This window comes from Leopardus geoffroyi, chromosome C3 (genome assembly GCF_018350155.1).
Source record: "Leopardus geoffroyi isolate Oge1 chromosome C3, O.geoffroyi_Oge1_pat1.0, whole genome shotgun sequence".
Classification (NCBI taxonomy): Eukaryota; Metazoa; Chordata; class Mammalia; order Carnivora; family Felidae; genus Leopardus; species Leopardus geoffroyi.
In genome coordinates this window covers 27931624-27949696 of record NC_059338.1, presented here as the reverse complement: position 1 = coordinate 27949696, position 18073 = coordinate 27931624, and the positions used below count along the sequence as shown (strand labels likewise).

Sequence of the window (18073 nt, the reverse complement as noted above, 5' to 3'; positions counted from 1 at the left end):
TCCTCAGAAAATTAAAAATAGACCTACCCTATGACCCAGCAATAGCACTGCTAGGAATTTATCCAAGGGATACAGGAGTACTGATGCATAGGGGCACTTGTACCCCAATGTTTATAGCAGCACTCTCAACAATAGCCAAATTATGGAAAGAGCTTAAATGTCCATCAACTGATGAATGGATAAAGAAATTGTGGTTTATATACACAATGGAGTACTACGTGGCAATGAGAAAGAATGAAATATGGCCCTTTGTAGCAACGTGGATGGAACTGGAGAGTGTGATGCTAAGTGAAATAAGCCATACAGAGAAAGACAGATACCATATGGTTTCACTCTTATGTGGATCCTGAGAAACTTAACAGAAACCCATGGGGGAGGGGAAGGAAAAAAAAAAAAAGAGGTTAGAGTGGGAGAGAGCAAAGCATAAGAGACTCTTAAAAACTGAGAACAAACTGAGGGTTGATGGGGGGTGGGAGGGAGGGGAGGGTGGGTGATGGGTATTGAGGAGGGCACCTTTTGGGATGAGCACTGGGTGTTGTATGGAAACCAATTTGACAATAAATTTCATATATTAAAAAAATAAAAAAAATAATTTACATTTCCCTCATTACTACTACTGGAGCTTGAGAAACTTCCTGTGCGTTGGCCTAGTTGGATTATTTTTAAATTTTTTTTTTTTTCAACGTTTATTTATTTTTGGGACAGAGAGAGACAGAGCATGAACGGGGGAGGGGCAGAGAGAGAGGGAGACACAGAATCGGAAACAGGCTCCAGGCTCTGAGCCATCAGCCCAGAGCCTGACGCGGGGCTCGAACTCACGGACCGCGAGATCGTGACCTGGCTAGTGTCGGACGCTTAACCGACTGCGCCACCCAGGCGCCCCAGTTGGATTATTTTTTAAAAGAACCGTTTGTTCTCCCAGTTGTACAAACCTGACTGTTGAGGTGAACCCAACTTTGTAACTCAAGAAGATTCCCGTCTAACTGCCTACAGTTGGTGATTACTGTGGACCTTATGCTATCTAATGAATACAGCACATGTCAGGTTGTGTGCAATTCGCAAAGGCACAGAAAAGCATGGAATAACCCCTTGATGAGACAACCTTAAGCAAGGCAGTTTTAAAAGAACCAAACTCTAGAGGCGCCTTGGTGGCTCAGTTGGTTAAGCGTCCAACTTCGGCTCAGGTCATGATCTCGTGGTCCGTGAGTTCGAGCCCCCCGTCGGGCTCTGTGCTGACAGCTCAGAGCCTGGAACCTGTTTTGGATTCTGTCTCCCTCTCTCTCTGACCCTCCCCCGTTCATGCTCTGTCTCTGTCTCAAAAATAAATAAACGTTAAACAAAAAAATTTTAAAGAACCAAACTCTAAAGTAATGTGTAGTAGAGCTTTGATCACAAGGGATATATTCCTAGCACCTTTCAGAATCTTCTAATCATTGAACACTACTACAGCAAACCAAACTCTGTAGTAAAATTTCCGTGTGGTAAGTAGAAAAAAAATAAAGCTGTATTGACGAGCTGATGCTAGGAATCCAATTAGACTCATTCATTGGCTCGCATGTGCCTGTCAATCAATTACCTGTGATTCACATTTGTATCTCAGCAGCATCTGAAACTATTTAACTGGTTTTCATCCTTTGGAGTTGTGTACAAATAGTTGAGACCACACATGTCAGATCTTTGAATGCCAAATGTCTTCTGTACTTTCTTTTATTATCATCATAGTCTTTGCATCAAGATACATAGCAATGATAGCAGGTTTCTTTTTAAAGCTTAGTATTAAATATTAAATATCTTTCCCCATTTTAATTTTACATTACTCTGCCAAGAAAAAAACAAAATTAAAAGTCAAGTTACTTGAAGCCTGGACACACTTCCATGATTAGCCGGGCTATGTAAAAGTTGGTGGCTGTTTTCTTCCTGCTGTAAGAGCAGATCCAGGCCCTAGAAAGATGGGACCAGGTTCTAATTGTTTTTGAAAAGTGTGCTACAAAAATGGATGGCCTGTTATAAGCCAGGTTACAAAGTAAGGATGGGGGTAAGGAAGGGACATTTTCCTCCAGAAACAGGATTTCTGAAGAGTCCCAGTCCATCATTTTTTTCCCAAAATGGCTGGAGGAGGGGTAAAATCTCAACATGAGCTTCGAAGTCCTGTCTCTGTGAGGGGACGGTAGTTGCTTTGCCAACGAGGGGGACTGCTGAGGCGGGGCATGTCTGAGTCGGACCATCCCTACCCTCCTCAGCTAGGGAAATGGAGAGTCTGTTGCCCAGTGGGTGTGCAAGTGGGCTGAAGCTTGGTTGGTACTGAATTCTCTACGAGGTTTCTTCTAGAAACAGACAACTCAGACTCTTCCTCTCACATCAACAAAGAAGTTATTTTTAAAAGCACTTGGGAAGTTCCTCCTCCACCCCTCAGGTGGGAAGGCTCAGAGAAGGGAGTCATCAGTACAGCCCCCCTCCAGGCCGTAACGGAATTCTTGAAGGTTGGAGACCCCGTAGAAGTGGACAAAGGCTGCTGCCACCACCAGGACATGGAAAATCTGATGAGACTGGAACTGCAAGGGTAACAAGAGAAGAGCCTTTAGGACAGTGGCAAGGAGAGATTAGAAGTAAGTAGCAGAAAGCAGTCTCCTCCTTGAAAACATTTTTTTTTGTATCATAAAAGTGGTATTTGCGTTGCAGAAAAATTTTAAAAATCTTATCGGCGATATGTCAAAATGGTAACCTTGGTTATTTCCCTGCCACGTAAATATACGCACCCCCAAACACTACCCGATCTCCGTGTCTCTCACTGCCTTTTACTCAGACCTTTCACTGTGGCTGCTCTCACTCACCATCACAGGCCCTTCTGGAAGAGTCATCTCTTACCCATATGTCAAATTTTCCAGGAAAGAAGCGCTCGGGAATTCGAGCAGCATAAAGGCCAGCTCCGGTGATGTACATCACAGCCATGAGGAAGAACCAGCCCATCTGGCCCACTGTGGTGGCCTTGACAAAGCCCTCAGCAATAGTAAAGTGCATGGTGGGCACAACACCGCTCAAGCCAAGTCCCAGGAACACCCCTGAATAAAGCAGAGAGACGACTGTCAAACAAGGAAGCATCCACTACACGGAAGGCACTGTTGTCTTTCTCCGGAATTCAGATGTTTAGTATGACAATTACCTATCCTCCATGTTTAGGAAATTGAGCCCCTTGATGGATAACAGCAGACATTTCGTCAATATCCAGAATGGGAAGAAGGCTGTGTAAGTGCTAACATCGCTATTACCTTGTAAGGAGCACCAAGAGCAAATATCCCCCGTTCTTTACTATTTGTTAAGAAATGTGAAGCCTTACCAAAAAAAAAAAAAAAAAAAAAAAAAGAGAGGCGGGGGGGGGGGGGGAGAGCGAGAGAGAGCAAAGGCCATATCTATCAAAGCCCTCTGATGGCTGACTCAGACACAGAGCCTAAATGGCAAGGCTTTAGGCAGATGGCTTGCAAGTCAGAGGGAAGTTGGGCACATTTTCCATTAAGATCATAAAAGATTTAAGTAACAGAACTCTGACCTCCTGGGTAGACAGACACACCTAGATCGGAAGTTGTCAAGGCTGCAGGGACACACGAGTAGGTTAAGAGGAAGGGAAGAATGGGTGTTTGTCTCCATACCACCACGCTACACATAACTGGAGGGCAGGGACGACCTTCTGCGTTTCTGTGGATGCCCTTGTTAAAGCACGGTGCCTTATTCTTTAACTTCTTTAACTTATTCTTTTAACTGAAGGTTAAAACACAGCAGACATGAAGTCCAAAGGGCCTAAAGACTAGCGGCAACTCGTGTGTTGCTTCCAGAATAAAGCTTAAAAGGGGTGTCCAGATGAGCCAACACAAAGATGTGTATGCTGATGGCTGCTACAGACGTTGTGACCAGTGTTTACGCTCAAGGTACTTTTTCGTTCACCAAACCCAGTCTTCCATTCCCTTAGGAAAAATAACTCCAGGTGTTTGAATTTTAATCCCTTGGTTTGAGTGCTTAGGACTCAGGTCATTAAAATGACCATGCTCTGTGCATTTTTTAGCTTTCTGAAACCAAATTTAAGAGTAGTCATTTTTTTTTTTCTTTTTTTTTTTTTTCAACGTTTATTTATTTTTGGGACAGAGAGAGACAGAGCATGAATGGGGGAGGGGCAGAGAGAGAGGGAGACACAGAATCGGAAACAGGCTCCAGGCTCCGAGCCATCAGCCCAGAGCCCGACGCGGGGCTCAAACTCACAGACCGCGAGATCGTGACCTGGCTGAAGTCGGACGCTTAACCGACTGCGCCACCCAGGCGCCCCAAGAGTAGTCATTTTTATACTTGCAGTGGATTGATCAACTTGGTGACCAGGTGTCCTGTTAGCTAGCATGCCCCTGAAATAGTCTGAAACATGGGGGAGAACTGAACTTTGAAAATCCATGGTGTTTTGAAGGTTAAACACAAGTCCGGGTTCAGCTGGGCTCCCCAAACTGCAAACCACAGGGCCCAGGGTTGAGCCTATTAGGGCCCAAGGCCCAAATACAAATGAGGTTTACACTAGGGCTTCCTACCCACCTGCTCTTGTCTGCCGGTGCTTAGGAGTGGCAAACCGGTCCCACTGTGCCACAATGATGGCAGAGATGCCCAGGACACAGACGATGGAGAGGTAGATGAGCCGTGGCTGTGGGGAGCAGTAGAAGGAGTAATAGAGCCAGGGGACAAAGCTCCCCATAATCAGTAGAGCAATCCCTGAATAATCCAGTCTAAAAAAGAGCCACAAAAATGAAATGAATCAGTGGGAAAAAGACATCCTATGGCTTGTTTAACTTGTTCTTTCTGTTCACCTGCTCCCAGATCTGACCATTCTGTCTCCCTCATTTCCCATACAATCCCGTACATACATTTCCCATACAATCCTATATCCTGGATCAAACACCCACCAGGTCAAGCACGTCTGTTTTGCAATGGAAAAGTTTCTACGAACCCCTGATCACAGGACTTCATCCCTCCCCTCAGTTGTGGGCAGCCATATCTCCCCCTAGTGGATCCTTCGATTTAGGAGTTCTGTCTCAATTCCCTGATTCCCAGCTTTCCATTCACAAAGGGCTCTGAATGTCCTCCCTTCAGTTCTGATTAAGTTGAGTTCCTAAAACAAAACCCTTAAATTGGGAGTATTCTTAAGAGGTACTGTTTTGACTTAGTCGACTTTTTTAACGATAAAAATGTATTCCTGTTACCAGTGTTACAGGAAAAACAAAACAACCCACCATCACAACCAAAACCACCACCACCACCAAGCAAATAAACAGAACTCCGGGGGGCGCCTGGGTGGCTCAGTCGGTTGAGGGTCCAACTTCGGCTCAGGTCATGATCTCAGGGTTCGTGAGTTCGAGCCCCATGTCGCGGGCTCTGTGCTGACAGCTCAGAGCCCGGAGCCTGCTTGGGATTCTGTGTCTCCCTCTCTCTCTGCCTCTCCCCCGCTCACGCTCTGTCTCTCTCTGTCTCTCAAAAATGAATAAACATTGAAAAAAAATTAAAAACACAAAAACAACAAACAGAACTCCGGGCGCAGCGTGAGGGAATATGAAAAGCATTAGATGAGGGGCATCTGGGGCTGCCAGAGTGCCTGGACAGCACAGATAAGCTTAACTTGACTGGTGGGTAGGAACGCTGGCAGAATGAAGCATGGAACACTGCCACACCCTGCCGGGCCAACAGGAAGGCCAGATAGTACTGGGCACATGCTCGAAGAGCAGTCCACTGGCACCCCAAGTTTACAAAAGGACAGCACTGCACGGGTAAAAAATATGTTCCACACTTGGGTTCTATCAGTTGCAGAGGCTGTGGGGCATTTTTCCATGAAGGATTTAAGAGAAAAACTGTACCACCCTACTATGCCCACAAAATAGAAAGCCTTTCCCCTGGCCCGTCAATCAGGGAACCTTCGGGAGTTATTGGCGTTTCCACTACCCAGTCAGCCCTCCAGTCACAAGACGTTGACAGTCGCATGTGGTCTTTCCCTCCTGACGTTCTTTCAACTCACTTGGAAAAAGTCCGAGAGACTTTCTCTGAATGACAATAGACGGTGTGAAAGAGCCAGGAGAAGCTGAGACAGAGCACTGCACCCAAAAAGAACATCCCAAAAACCACCTTCTCCTGTAGAGGGGCCATGAAGTACATATTTGGTCTGAGCATGGTCAAGATTCCCAAAAAGAGAAACAGCACAAAACCTGCAGGAGGGAAAAGGAAAAAAAAAAAAAGCGTAAGGAAAAAGAGAGTACGTGCACTTTTGACAGTTGATGGCATTAAATCAGTACTAAAGCTACAAGGGTTGAGCTGTGGGAACTGCAGTCTAAAATTTCAGGAGAAAATGGCAATAGTCGTAGAAACCCTGACTAAAAGAGCATTTTTTTTTTTTTTTTGGAAATACCAGCATTTTGTTTTGACAGCAGGAATTTATGAACTCGAAGGGTCTGCCTCCATCGAGGACAGTTCTGCCACGGATCACATGAGAACATCTAGTTCTAATTTCTTTTCCGGGTTCTAGGCCTTCCTCCTCTTGTCTCAGAGATCATGATCGAGGATCAATCCATCGGAACAGCTTTGCCCTTTTTCCTACCCATGGACAAAGGCTATACAATCCCTTGAGATTTGAGAAGACAAAAACAATGGGTATTTCCCCCACCCAGATCACTCACCAAGCAGATGGGTCCAGATGTTGCCAGTTTCTGTATGGATGCGGAAAATGCTCTTGAAGCAAGCCCGGAAGGAGGGCATCGGCGGTCTGTGGCCATGTAGCAGGTAGTCATTGTCCTTCAGCCAGTCGGGGAGTACGTCATATGGAATGACCCTCCAGCGTCCCTCCCAGACCTGGAATACATACACACTCTCTAAGAAGGGTCCCAAAAGAGGCCAGTCTTCCCAGGCACAGGGGGCGAAGGACAGCCAGTCTAGGAGAATGTCAAGCATGCTTTGGGTGGTCCTAGGTAACAGGGAATCAGCCAAGACAGAGTGTCAATGAGGCTATCACAGTACTGTGTATCTCGACCAATTTTTGTTAACACCTTTGTTCTTCGTTCTGTTAGTTTATCTGGATGTGTTTTAGATTAAGCGTATCTCAATCTTTAAAATTTCAAAATTAATACAGTGAGTGAAAACAAAGAAATAGAAATGAAATATATGGTTTCAAAAAACATACTTTTTTTGCCCTCCTGTGCTCCTCTACTCCAGGGAATTCTGGTTGACCCCTGCTCGATCCTTTTCCCCCAGTAGATACTAAGTCCTCCCTAGGTTGAGACTGTGTCTTTTTAGAGCAGTGATTCTTAACCCAGGGCACATGGACAATGGACAGAATCCAGGGAGTGGATGGAAATTTGGATGGAAAGAAATTATTTTTATTTTCACTCACCTCTAACTGAAATCTAACGTCTCTTTCAATTATAAATGTGAACAACAAAGCCCAGTAGTTCCAGACCTTTTGACTGTCACCCACAGAAATCATAGATATTTTCATACATTAGCTTTGCAGATACCAAAATGTTGTTATTCTTCACCGCTTAGAAATTATAAATTTAAATAAAATACGTTATCATTTTCCATGAGTGCATATTTAATGTGTTCGTAAAGGAGGCCCACATGAAAATTTTAAGTTTTAAAAATTAAAAAATTCTGATGACTGCCAAAGGGATCCATGGCCAAAAAAAAAAAAAAAAAAAAAGAAGCTAAGAACTTCTGTTTTAGAATATATTTTGAACAACGTCTAACATGGTAGGCAATACAGATTCAGGCATAAAAGTTCTTCAATCCAATGCACGTTTGCCAGCTGGGAGCATCCCCGGGAAGCCTGCCGTCCTTCTCCTTCCAGAACAGAAGCCAGCGGGCTGTACCTTATACACAAACTCCTCCATCTTCTCCATGGCATGGTGGGCTTGCAGGGGAAGTGTCAGTACCCGCACTTCCTCCTCCTCTTCCTGGGGCACTGGGCATGCTTGCTTTTCTTCAGCCTGTAGGGGGAAAAAAAAAAAAACCCCAAACCCCAAAAAACAATCCTAAGAGTCATCTCATAACTGGTGCTATTCCAGATCAGAAAGATCCAGAGAAACCCAAGCTGAACGCTTTCTGCCTAGCTTCTCTCCTATACATAGGGCCTTGCGGCTTTTTTCTCTAAAAACATGACAGTGAGTTTATAACACTACAGTTCAAGCTTTATTAATACTTGGTGCAGGCTGGGGCGGATGCTCAATTCAGCAGGCAGGAGACAGACTGACGGGGGCTGACATCAAAGCGATATCGGATTGGCACGTCAGTCCTACCTGTTCTTTAAGTCGGGACAGCCCATCCTTACCTCTTGGACAGTGGTTCTCAACTGTCCCCCATTTCCCAAATGTTTCTCTATTCCAGACCACTGAATTCTCAAAACAATGGAAAAGACAGAGTCGCAGAGATTCCCTTAACAATTTACATCTGTTCCTAGTTCCCTGTGCACTGACTCTGGGGATTATATCATGACGGAAACTTTGTATTCCTAGCAGCTCCCAGAGGTATCAGGGCCTCCAAACTTGGTTCTGTAGAAAGCAGCAGCACTGAGTCCCGTACCCCAAGGAACCTTGACATAAAACTTGCACACGGGTGAGCACTCCCCTATCAGGGAGAGAGACTTTTCTCTCAGTCCCAAGGCTCCAAACCATGGAGGTGGAAAGTCTGGAGGTTCAGCTCCTTCTCTGGGCTATTCTCTTTCTCTCTCCTGTTGATGGGCCCTGGGAAACAAATGGTCCCTCTTAAACTTTGTGATGTAGATTCCTGTTTGCCTACCCCAATGTCCATTCTCTCTCTCTTCCTCAGTAAAAAGGTCCTTGGTTTTACGCAGGGTGGCAATATTACTGTGATTTCACTCAGGCCGAGTGAAGAGGTCTAAAGTCCAGTGCAGCTGAATAGAATGATGTAACTAAGTTCTGGCCTATGGGCTGTAAATGGAAGTGTTGTGAGGTACTTCCAGAAAGGGTGGGCCCTTCTCCTTTTTCCCCTTATTCGTTTATTTATTTATTTATTTATTTATTTATTTATTTATTTTTTCAACGTTTATTTATTTTTGGGACAGAGAGAGACAGAGCATGAACGGGGGAGGGGCAGAGAGAGCCCTTACTCATTTTTGAGAGTAGTGAGCAAGAGAGCGAGCAGGGGAGGGGCAGAGAGAGAAGGAGATAGAGAATCCCAAGCAGGCTCCGCGTGGTCAGCGCAGAGCCCTATGTGGGGCTTGAACTCACTACTGTGAGATCACGACCTGAGCCGAAATCAAGAATCGGACGCTTAACCGACTGCGCCACCCAGGCGCCCCCTTCCCCCTTCCTCTTTTGTAGTGGCTCGTAGGTGGATGTGATGGGTAACATTAAGAATGAAGGTGGGGCGCCTGGGTGGCGCAGTCGGTTAAGCGTCCGACTTCAGCTAGGTCACGATCTCGCGGTCCGTGAGTTCGAGCCCCGCGTCAGGCTCTGGGCTGATGGCTCAGAGCCTGGAGCCTGTTTCCGATTCTGTGTCTCCCTCTCTCTCTGCCCCTCCCCCATTCATGCTCTGTCTCAAAAATAAATAAAATGTTAAAAAAAAAAAATTAAAAAAAAAAAAAGAATGAAGGAGGAGTGGGGCACCTGGGTGGCTCAGTCGGTTGGGCGTCCGACTTTGGCTCAGGTCATGATCTCACGGTTCGTGGGTTCGAGCCCCGCATCGGGCTCTGTGCTGACAGCTCGGAGCCTCGGAGCCTGGAGCCTGCTTCAGATTCTGTGCCTCCCTCTCTCTCTGCCCCAACCCACTCGCATTCTGTCTCTGTCTCTCTCAAAAATAAATAAACATTAAAAAAATAATAAAGAAAAAAAAGATACGGATAATACAGTATGATAAGGACTGGGATAGAGATACTCCCAGGGTGCTATGGTTCTGCCTTTGGGGAGAGAGGAGAGATCGTAAAAAAGTGGAGACTGACACAGGCCTAATGAGAGGTTCTGATCAAAAGAATGACTCCTGGGACGACAACTTACTTTGGTTGGGTTGGCAATGACCCGTTTGCCCTTCTCTTCTAGCAGGGGTCCCAGTTCAGCCAGCTCCACCGTGTCCGTTTCCCTGTTACTGGCAGGAGCCCCATTGCCCTGTGCCACCACAGATCCTTTGTGAGAAGACATCTGGCTGGTACCTCAATCCCCTGCAGCTTCAGCTTGGGGATAGGTTGGGGTCTCTCAGCCCCAGGGGGCAGAGATCTCCCTGTGGTGGTAAACACTAAAAGCAAACACAAACATGAAGGGTATTGAGAATTGATTCCTCTTACAGTTTCATATCCGCGAGTCGACACTGAGTAAGACACAGCTAATCAACGCACATCCTGTCTCCAATTCTGAAGGCCAGTTAACTGCTAAATTCAAATCCATTCCTTGTTCTCCCTCTTTAATATTAGTCTTTACTCAGAACTTTACTAATCTGACAGATAAGGTTGAAAATGTAACATCTGGTTGCTTGTCTTCAAAGGATCTGTGGTTATGGTACCAAACTGTCACCAAGAAAATCAGCTACTCACCTGCAACCCCCTCTCACAAGTGTGGAGCCCATTTACTGAGGAGAGTCTAGCCTACCATTCCCAAAGCTATTCTGCCCAAGAAACACTTGGTTCTGAGAATGAGGAGCAAAAATACGAAGCCAGCCCCTGGCTGTAATTACAGTTGGCCCTCGAACAACACGGGTTTGAACTGCATGGGTCCACTTATGTGCAGATTTTCCTCAGTACATATATGTACAGTAACGTGAATGTAAATATATTTTCTCTTCCTCATGATTGTCTTAATATCATTTTCTTTTTTCCAGCTTACTATATTGCAAGAATACAGCATATACTACATATAACATACAAAATATGTGTTAATCAACTGTTTATATTATTGGTAAGACTTCTGGTCAACAGTAGGCTATTAGTAGTTAACTTCTGGGGAAGTCAAAAGTTATTATGTGGATTTTCAACTGTGCAGGGGTCAGTGCCCCTAACCTCTGTGTTGTTCAAGGGTCATCTATACTTCAAGACCACCCGAGCCGTAGAAATAAATTAAATGCCAACTGAACTCAGTTGGGCTTTATCTACAAATGCTCTGACAAACGTGCCTTGCATGCAGAAGGAACTTGGTTGAGAGCTCGAGGCCCGGGGGTTAATTTCTCTGCGATGTCTACTAATTCCATTGTAGGATTATAGCCTGGGTTCAACATTTGTATAACAAGCTTTCATCACAATCTCTCCTTAAAGCAAGCAATAACTTAACCTGGAAGCAGGAAGTTGAAGACAAGGAGGCAGCCCCAGCCTTGCCCTTTGCCACACACATACCAAACAACCGGCTCAGCAAGAGCTTGTCCCCACCACCACTGCTCATCATCTAAGCGCCACTCAAATTAGTCTTTCAGAAACTAGAGACAGGCACACAAATCCTTAACCAGAGAAACCTAGAACTCAGTTTTCTAGGAAAAACTTCAAACACTTGAGGTTCTCCTGAGTTGGACTTCAGGGAGTAGTCTTTCAATCAGGCCTCAGGGAGATGAAAACATGAAAATGATACCGAAAAAGAGAGGAAAAGTGCCCAAAGATGTCCGTCATCTTGTAAATTACTAGTCGAACCCCTCCCCCCACAACAAAGGAGTTTATTACTCCTAGCAATAGTAATGACCAGCATATTCGCATTTTTATGCACTGGTTATCCAAACCCAATAACCACAGGGCCAAACAATACCTGCACAGGGAGTGGGCTGCACTACCAGAGAGGAAATTTAAGCTTAGGGAATCCAACCCTTTTATAATAGGCAGTAATCACCACTGCTTGTGAGAGAGACACTGTATCTATCTCCCACTGCTGTTCACTATATAAACATCTTTGATATCTTTTTTTGTTTCAAGTTTTTATTTAAATCCCGTGTGTGTGTGTGTGTGTGTGTGCGTGTGTGTGTGTGTGTGTGTGTGTGTGGTGTGTGTTTTTAAACATCTTTGATATCTGTACCAGTTCTCTTTTCATCCAAGACCGATTACAGTTCCTTCTCGGGGATTACAATTGGATATATGTAGTCAGATGAGGGCAGTCCTCAGGTTTCAAAAGTCATGCTCTGCTCAACTCACAAGCACAGCTGACAGCGACAGGCAAGTCGAGTTGAAGAGAGCAAACAGTAACTCACTGTACAGCAGACCTTTATATGGTGTCAACACATAGACGGTTTTTCTTCCGTGAAATGCGCAAGATTCTGACAAGACAGACGCCAGCCCGCAGCCATAGCGAACAACTGAGCCCAAGGTGAACAGGAAACTGAAGGCCCCTGAAAACCTCAGGAAATAGGCAATCCACATAAGAAACACTGGGAAATCTTTTTCTTTTTTTTTAAAAAAAAAATTTTTTTTTTTAATTTTTTTTTTTTTTTTCAACGTTTATTTATTTTTGGGACAGAGAGAGACAGAGCATGAACGGGGGAGGGGCAGAGAGAGAGGGAGACACAGAATCGGAAACAGGCTCCAGGCTCTGAGCCATCAGCCCAAAGCCCGACGCGGGGCTCGAACTCACGGACCGCGAGATCGTGACCTGGCTGAAGTCGGACGCTTAACCGACTGCGCCACCCAGGCGCCCCTGGGAAATCTTTTTCAATAGGTTGACCGCAAAACATATTTCCTCAGAGTGAATAAACAGCTTTCCTCAGAAATAATTTATACAAGAGGAAAAAAAAAGTTTTGGGCCCTTTGGAGAGGTCTGAATAGGGGAATACACTTAGCTTAAAACACTGCTGCCAGTACTTTAGAGACAGGCCACCAAGGCTAAATAAATAAATGAATAAATAAATGAATAAAGAAAATACTCAGGTTCTGTGATATGTACCCTTGATTTTGGTCAGAACCTATACAGTATTTCAAAGTGAATGAATGAATAGGGCAGCATTCTAGTCGGCAAGCATATGACTTATTAGCTTCTTGTCATTAGCTAAGGGTTTATGTACTTTTTCTTGTGCTTGTGGGGCTTTCTCCTTTTCCTCAGAGTAAGCCAGTACATTCACTGAATATTTAACAAATATATTTAGCACTAGCACCCTAAGGTATTCTAAGGTACTGTGCAAAATACCCAGTTGAACAAGTGTCTTCAAAGAGCCTTTAACCAGATGGCACAAGGTCATTTGTGACACGTACAAAATCAGCGATACAATTTCACTGTTCCAGGAGGGCAGTGGAGGGAGAGAACGCATAACCTAGGATGGCCACACACTAAATTCAGTTATTTCAAATGCTGTGTAACTATTTCACTTGAGGCAATGAGAATAACATAGGCAAACGTTTAAGTTGGGCAGTTAGGGTGAGAGACCCAATGCAGAATCCAGCTTGATATTCATTTTCTCATTTGATCTGCAAAGTTTTTATACGCTCAAGTCTAATGTTCTCCTAGGATGATCTCTGTCTCTTGGCCATCATTAGTCTTTTCGCTTTCAGTCCAAATCACTCTCTGTTAATTCTTCTGATTTCCCTCTAGCTCCTCTGTCACTAGCTCCTACACCTCCCCTCAGCGTTGTCTTCTAGGCCCAGAGTCACTAAACGTAACAGGCATCCTAGTTAACTCACAAACCAGCCATCAGCTGCAACTCATCATACAAGATACGGCATCATGCATCATGTAAAGTACATACAATGGAGGTCAATGGAGATCACATCATCATAGTGAGCAAAGTCCATTGTCCGGTTTGGTCTTCTAAACTGTAGCAACACAGAGACAGGGAAGGGAGAGATAGGGATCGGAGGTCTGGCAAGAGAGGAGAGCAAATAACACTAGGACCTGGAAATATAACTTCTGATAGGGTGACCACTCATGAACAACTGGGGATAGTTACAAGCAAGTGTTTTTGTCTCTGTTGTATAAAACCAGCACAAACCCTTAAGGTCTCAGGACTGATTCTGAGAACACTCAGGAGCATCAAATATACTTCAGCTTTCTGCCAGCTTTCTACATCCTTATGTATTTTAGAGGAAATACATTTCCCCTCAAACTCGCCACACCCAATATAGCAAATTATAACTGGGCCTAACTCCACTGAGTGCATTTTTGATGGGATTTCTTCAATTCAAGCTAATAAAATCTTTACCACTAAGCTTTCCAACTGGATAAACCTATGATATTAGAGAATAAAGCTGTGGAGGCAGGGAGGTGTTTGTGCTCCTATAAATAAGATAATCCTGTGCCACACTTGGGAAACAACTGATTCTTAATCACCGGCCAGTTCTAGCTACAGTTTGTATCCCTCACAGTTTCTGGAGACATTCATTCTGTGAGCCAGTTCTGTGAACCAGTTTCCCTCCTTCCCTGGAGTCAAAGGCATAAAGCTTCTTCCGGGAATTTTTAATCTAGAGTCCCCGGACCCTTAGAAATTCTGTGGATAGGCATGGGTAGGCTCTATCTAGGTCTGCCCGACTCTACTGTTCTAAAGCAAGATTAGTCTAGCAGTAAAGTCAAAGAACACAGCCATCTTCTTGATGCACGCCTCTGTTAGAGGTGGTTTCACAGCTGCTGGGGGAAACATGAGTCAAGACCAAGGCCTATGTTTGAAAATCACCAAATTGCAGTAATGGTGCCTTGGCTTTCTCACGGGATGCTAAGTGTCACTGACTTAGAGTCTGAAGTGGAACATCACAATCTAACTTCCTTTGTAGCTCTTCTCCAGCTATCCCAACAGAAGGAGTCTTTTTGATCCCAAACAGAGACAGAGAACCTTTTTCAAATGCCATGACAAAAAAAAAAAAAAAAAAAAGTACACAGGCTTATGGAGTTGTATGCCAGTCCCTGTTTTGAATACCTGGCTTTCAGATACATGGCCGATACAGTTATACATCACAGCAGTCACTTTACGAGGTGTACCTCAGAAGCCCCAACCTAGATGCATGCCTAAAAGTCAATCAGTCGGAACTGGTTTGCCTACAGGGCACGTTCAAGGATCCTTTCAATCTAAGATAACTACAAACTTTATAAACATTAATCGTGCCAACGTTTCTGAACAGGAAAAGGGGATTAACTTAGAGCACCGTGAGAGGAACAAAATCCGGTGGGCAACATTAGAGATAAACGGACATTAAGGGAAAAATGTAATGACTCTGATGAGTATCCGTACTAGGAAAAAAACAAACAAACAAACAAAAACAAACACCATAATTAATAAAGCTTCTGGGTTTAAGGATGACTGTTTAGTTCACCAGTGTGATTACAGGTAGATGGGACAGGATAATATAGCAAGAGTGTTAAAGAGTTTCAGTGTGGCTTTATAGTATAGGAGTCAAAGGAAATTTCCTAGGCAAACAGAGAACGAACTTAACTGGCCTAGAAAGAAGCACAAACTCTATTCTTTCTCCATCTGACAATATCTATTGATTATTTACAATGTACATGGCACCGTGGCTACAGAGATAAGGCAAAGGAGCATTAGAGGCCTAACATGGTTGCTGACCTCTATTTTGAGAGGGGGCAATAATTTTTGTTTTCTACTAACATCCCTACAAGGCCAAACGTCAGTAAATGCTGGAGGAGAAGTTCAGAAGAAAAGTTCAACTTTAGTTGGAACGATCAGGAAAGGTTTTGTGGAAGATTTTAAGGAAGTATCTTGATAGGTAAAGATGGGAGTAGTGGCCATTCTAGAAGCACACCTGGTATGAACCAAAGCAGGCTTGAAAGAACATAGTGCCCAGGGCAGTGAATAATCCATTTTTCTATAAGGGAATCTTCCAAAGGCAAAATGAGGCCAGACTGAAAAAACTGAAGATAGCCTAAAAGCCTACTTAAGGTGGTATACTTTACCCATTCGCAATGGCGAGCCTAGTGATCCTTTCCTACTTGCAGGCAGAGTGGTCATTTGTTTTTTAAATCCCTTCAGAATCGTGTAAATTTTTTGGCCACTGAGAACAGAAGGCTTTCAGATTCTACTCTGCAATTAGGTATATTCTGTGGAGGTCTACCTTAAAACCAAAGCTTTGAAGACCTAAAATCTCAAACATGAGATGGCATACATCGATGTGAGATTTCTGAGGTAATAAAATTCCGTTTTCCCCCAGTTTGGATTTTGCTCACATTTCAGCTTTTAGGATTACCTTAAATAAAGGTAAATTGTCCACTAATCTCCCTTTCTCTCCCAAGTCGAGGAGGGGACACTGTTACGGTTCGTTCTGCCAAGGACTTGTGGTCGAGGACCCTCGGGGCTGCCCCTGCCACCAAAGGCTGAGAGAGGTGGTTCTGCGACCCAAGCCCGCACCCCCCACTCCCCACTTGCCTGGCGCAGCGGCCTTGGGAGCCGGCTTAGCTCTGGCCTGGCCCGTCTCGATACAGGGCCGGAATCCAGACGTCTCGACCTCCCACCGGGGCTGGGAAGACTCGGCACTCACCGGGACTGTGGCAGTCGGGAGAAAGTCGGAGGACGAGCAGCCCACCCGCCCTTAAATTGTAGTGGAGGCCGCCTCGGAGGCGGCGCGAAGTGGGAGGGGCCGGAAATGTTTACAACCCCGACCGCAGAGTAGCCGGGAGGCGCGGCCGGCTCCAGGGTGGGGGTCTCGAGACCCTTGGGGCTTCTGGGCAAGTCAGTCCCAAGGGCTGTCCCAGCCTCAGGCCTGCGCCGAGGCTCCCGGGGGTTCCTGAGCTGCGGCCGATCCCCGCACACCCGCTCGCCGCAGCAGCCGGGGGGAATTTACGGCCGGCAGGCGGGCTCTGCTGGGGGCCGCGATCCCCGGCGCTACATCCCGCGGCGCTGGAGGCGGCCTGCGGCCGAGCGGCCCCGGATCTTCAGCGCCTTCCCCGCGCCGGAAGGGGCGCGCGACCACTCGGCGTCACCTCCGTGGCCGCGTCACCTCCTCTCGGGTGCTCCCTCCTCCTCCTGACAGGCATTCCTCCCGCAGTTCCAATCACAGGCCCGGTCCCCTCGGCCACGCCTCCCGCTCGTGGGGTGCCGCCCCATCCGACCTGGCCCCGCCCCCTACGCGGCAGGCCCCACCTGCGAGGCCCTGTTTCCCGCGGCAGGCCCCGCCCCCTCGCTCCGCTCCAACCATGAACTCCTCCTCTAAAAGGACCACACCTCCAAGTCACTAACTGGAGCACGTGATAGAGAAGGAATTTCAGGGAATTAGACCGAGCCCTGCGAAGGAATGCCAAATTCCCTACCGTGCACCTTGTTCACTAAATTGGGAAAGTCCCTCCACTTCATCTGTTACCGATGCCAGTCATTTTATCTCCGAAAACACTTAATTCCTTCTTCAATCTCATAGTCCCTCCCTCCAATCCACAAATATTTATTGAAGCGCTTATCGTGTGCTAGCACTGGGCTAGACTTAATTTTGGTTAGTTATTTGTTTGGAAACAGCGGAATTGTTTCTAAATAGTCTTGCTTGACGGCTCCCTGCTCCAGCTCCGTGTTCTCATATTGCAGCCAGAGTGGTGGCGCCAGAATGCATGTCGGGAGACTATTGGATGGTGCAGCCCTCATCTGAATCACAGAACGCAGAAACTTTGAGGAACTGTAAGTCAGTTCTTTCAATTCTCCCAAGGATAGTACATAGCTGGTGCTATTCTAGATGTTGAGAGAGAAGGTAATTTATTATAACCTTACATGGATGCCTAAAGCCAGTGGGATGAAATCTTTCGGTGCTGGTAAAAGCATGGGCTCAGGAGTCGGATAGAACCAAGTTTCGGGCCCTGACCAGCTTATGATCTTTAAAATGTTACTGAACCCCTCCAAATAAGAATGATCTCATCTGGAAAATGGCAATAAAATAGTGCTATTTCAGGGGCGCCTGGCTGGCTCCATCAGTGGAGCACACAACTCTTGATCTCTGGGTTGTGAGTTCAAGCCCCACATTGGCTGTAGAGATTACTTAAAAAAAAAAAAAAAATCTTAAAAACATAGTGCTATGTCACTGGCTCTTGGATAGGATTAAACAACATAATTTATGGAGGCTCTTAGTGTGATTCACTAGAGGTGAATGCTTCATAAATGTTAGCTATGTGTTGCCCACTGTATAAAACCTCAGAAACTTCCATTGTTCACAGGATTTTTTTAAGTTTATTTATTT

General features: G+C 45.5%; 1 protein-coding gene across 3 annotated transcripts; it reads right to left on the bottom strand.

The window, feature by feature from the left end:
• Positions 1–1672: 1672 nt before the first annotated feature.
• ADIPOR1 (adiponectin receptor 1) lies at positions 1673–16890 on the bottom strand. 3 transcript variants are annotated; one of them, XM_045456450.1, is made up of 9 exons: positions 16700–16863; positions 13663–13729; positions 10020–10254; positions 7878–7994; positions 6690–6861; positions 6035–6221; positions 4567–4754; positions 2866–3059; positions 1673–2552 (listed from the first exon to the last, which is right to left on the bottom strand). In XM_045456450.1, the coding sequence occupies exons 3-9, from the start codon at positions 10158–10160 to the stop codon at positions 2424–2426; spliced, it is 1128 nt and encodes a 375-aa protein (XP_045312406.1). In that variant the 5' UTR covers positions 10161–10254; positions 13663–13729; positions 16700–16863; the 3' UTR covers positions 1673–2423. The 3 variants fall into 3 exon arrangements, with proteins under 3 accessions (XP_045312406.1, XP_045312404.1, XP_045312405.1); XM_045456448.1 differs by lacking the exon at positions 13663–13729 and having other exon boundaries at positions 16700–16890; XM_045456449.1 differs by lacking the exon at positions 13663–13729 and having other exon boundaries at positions 16285–16863.
• Positions 16891–18073: the final 1183 nt, after the last annotated feature.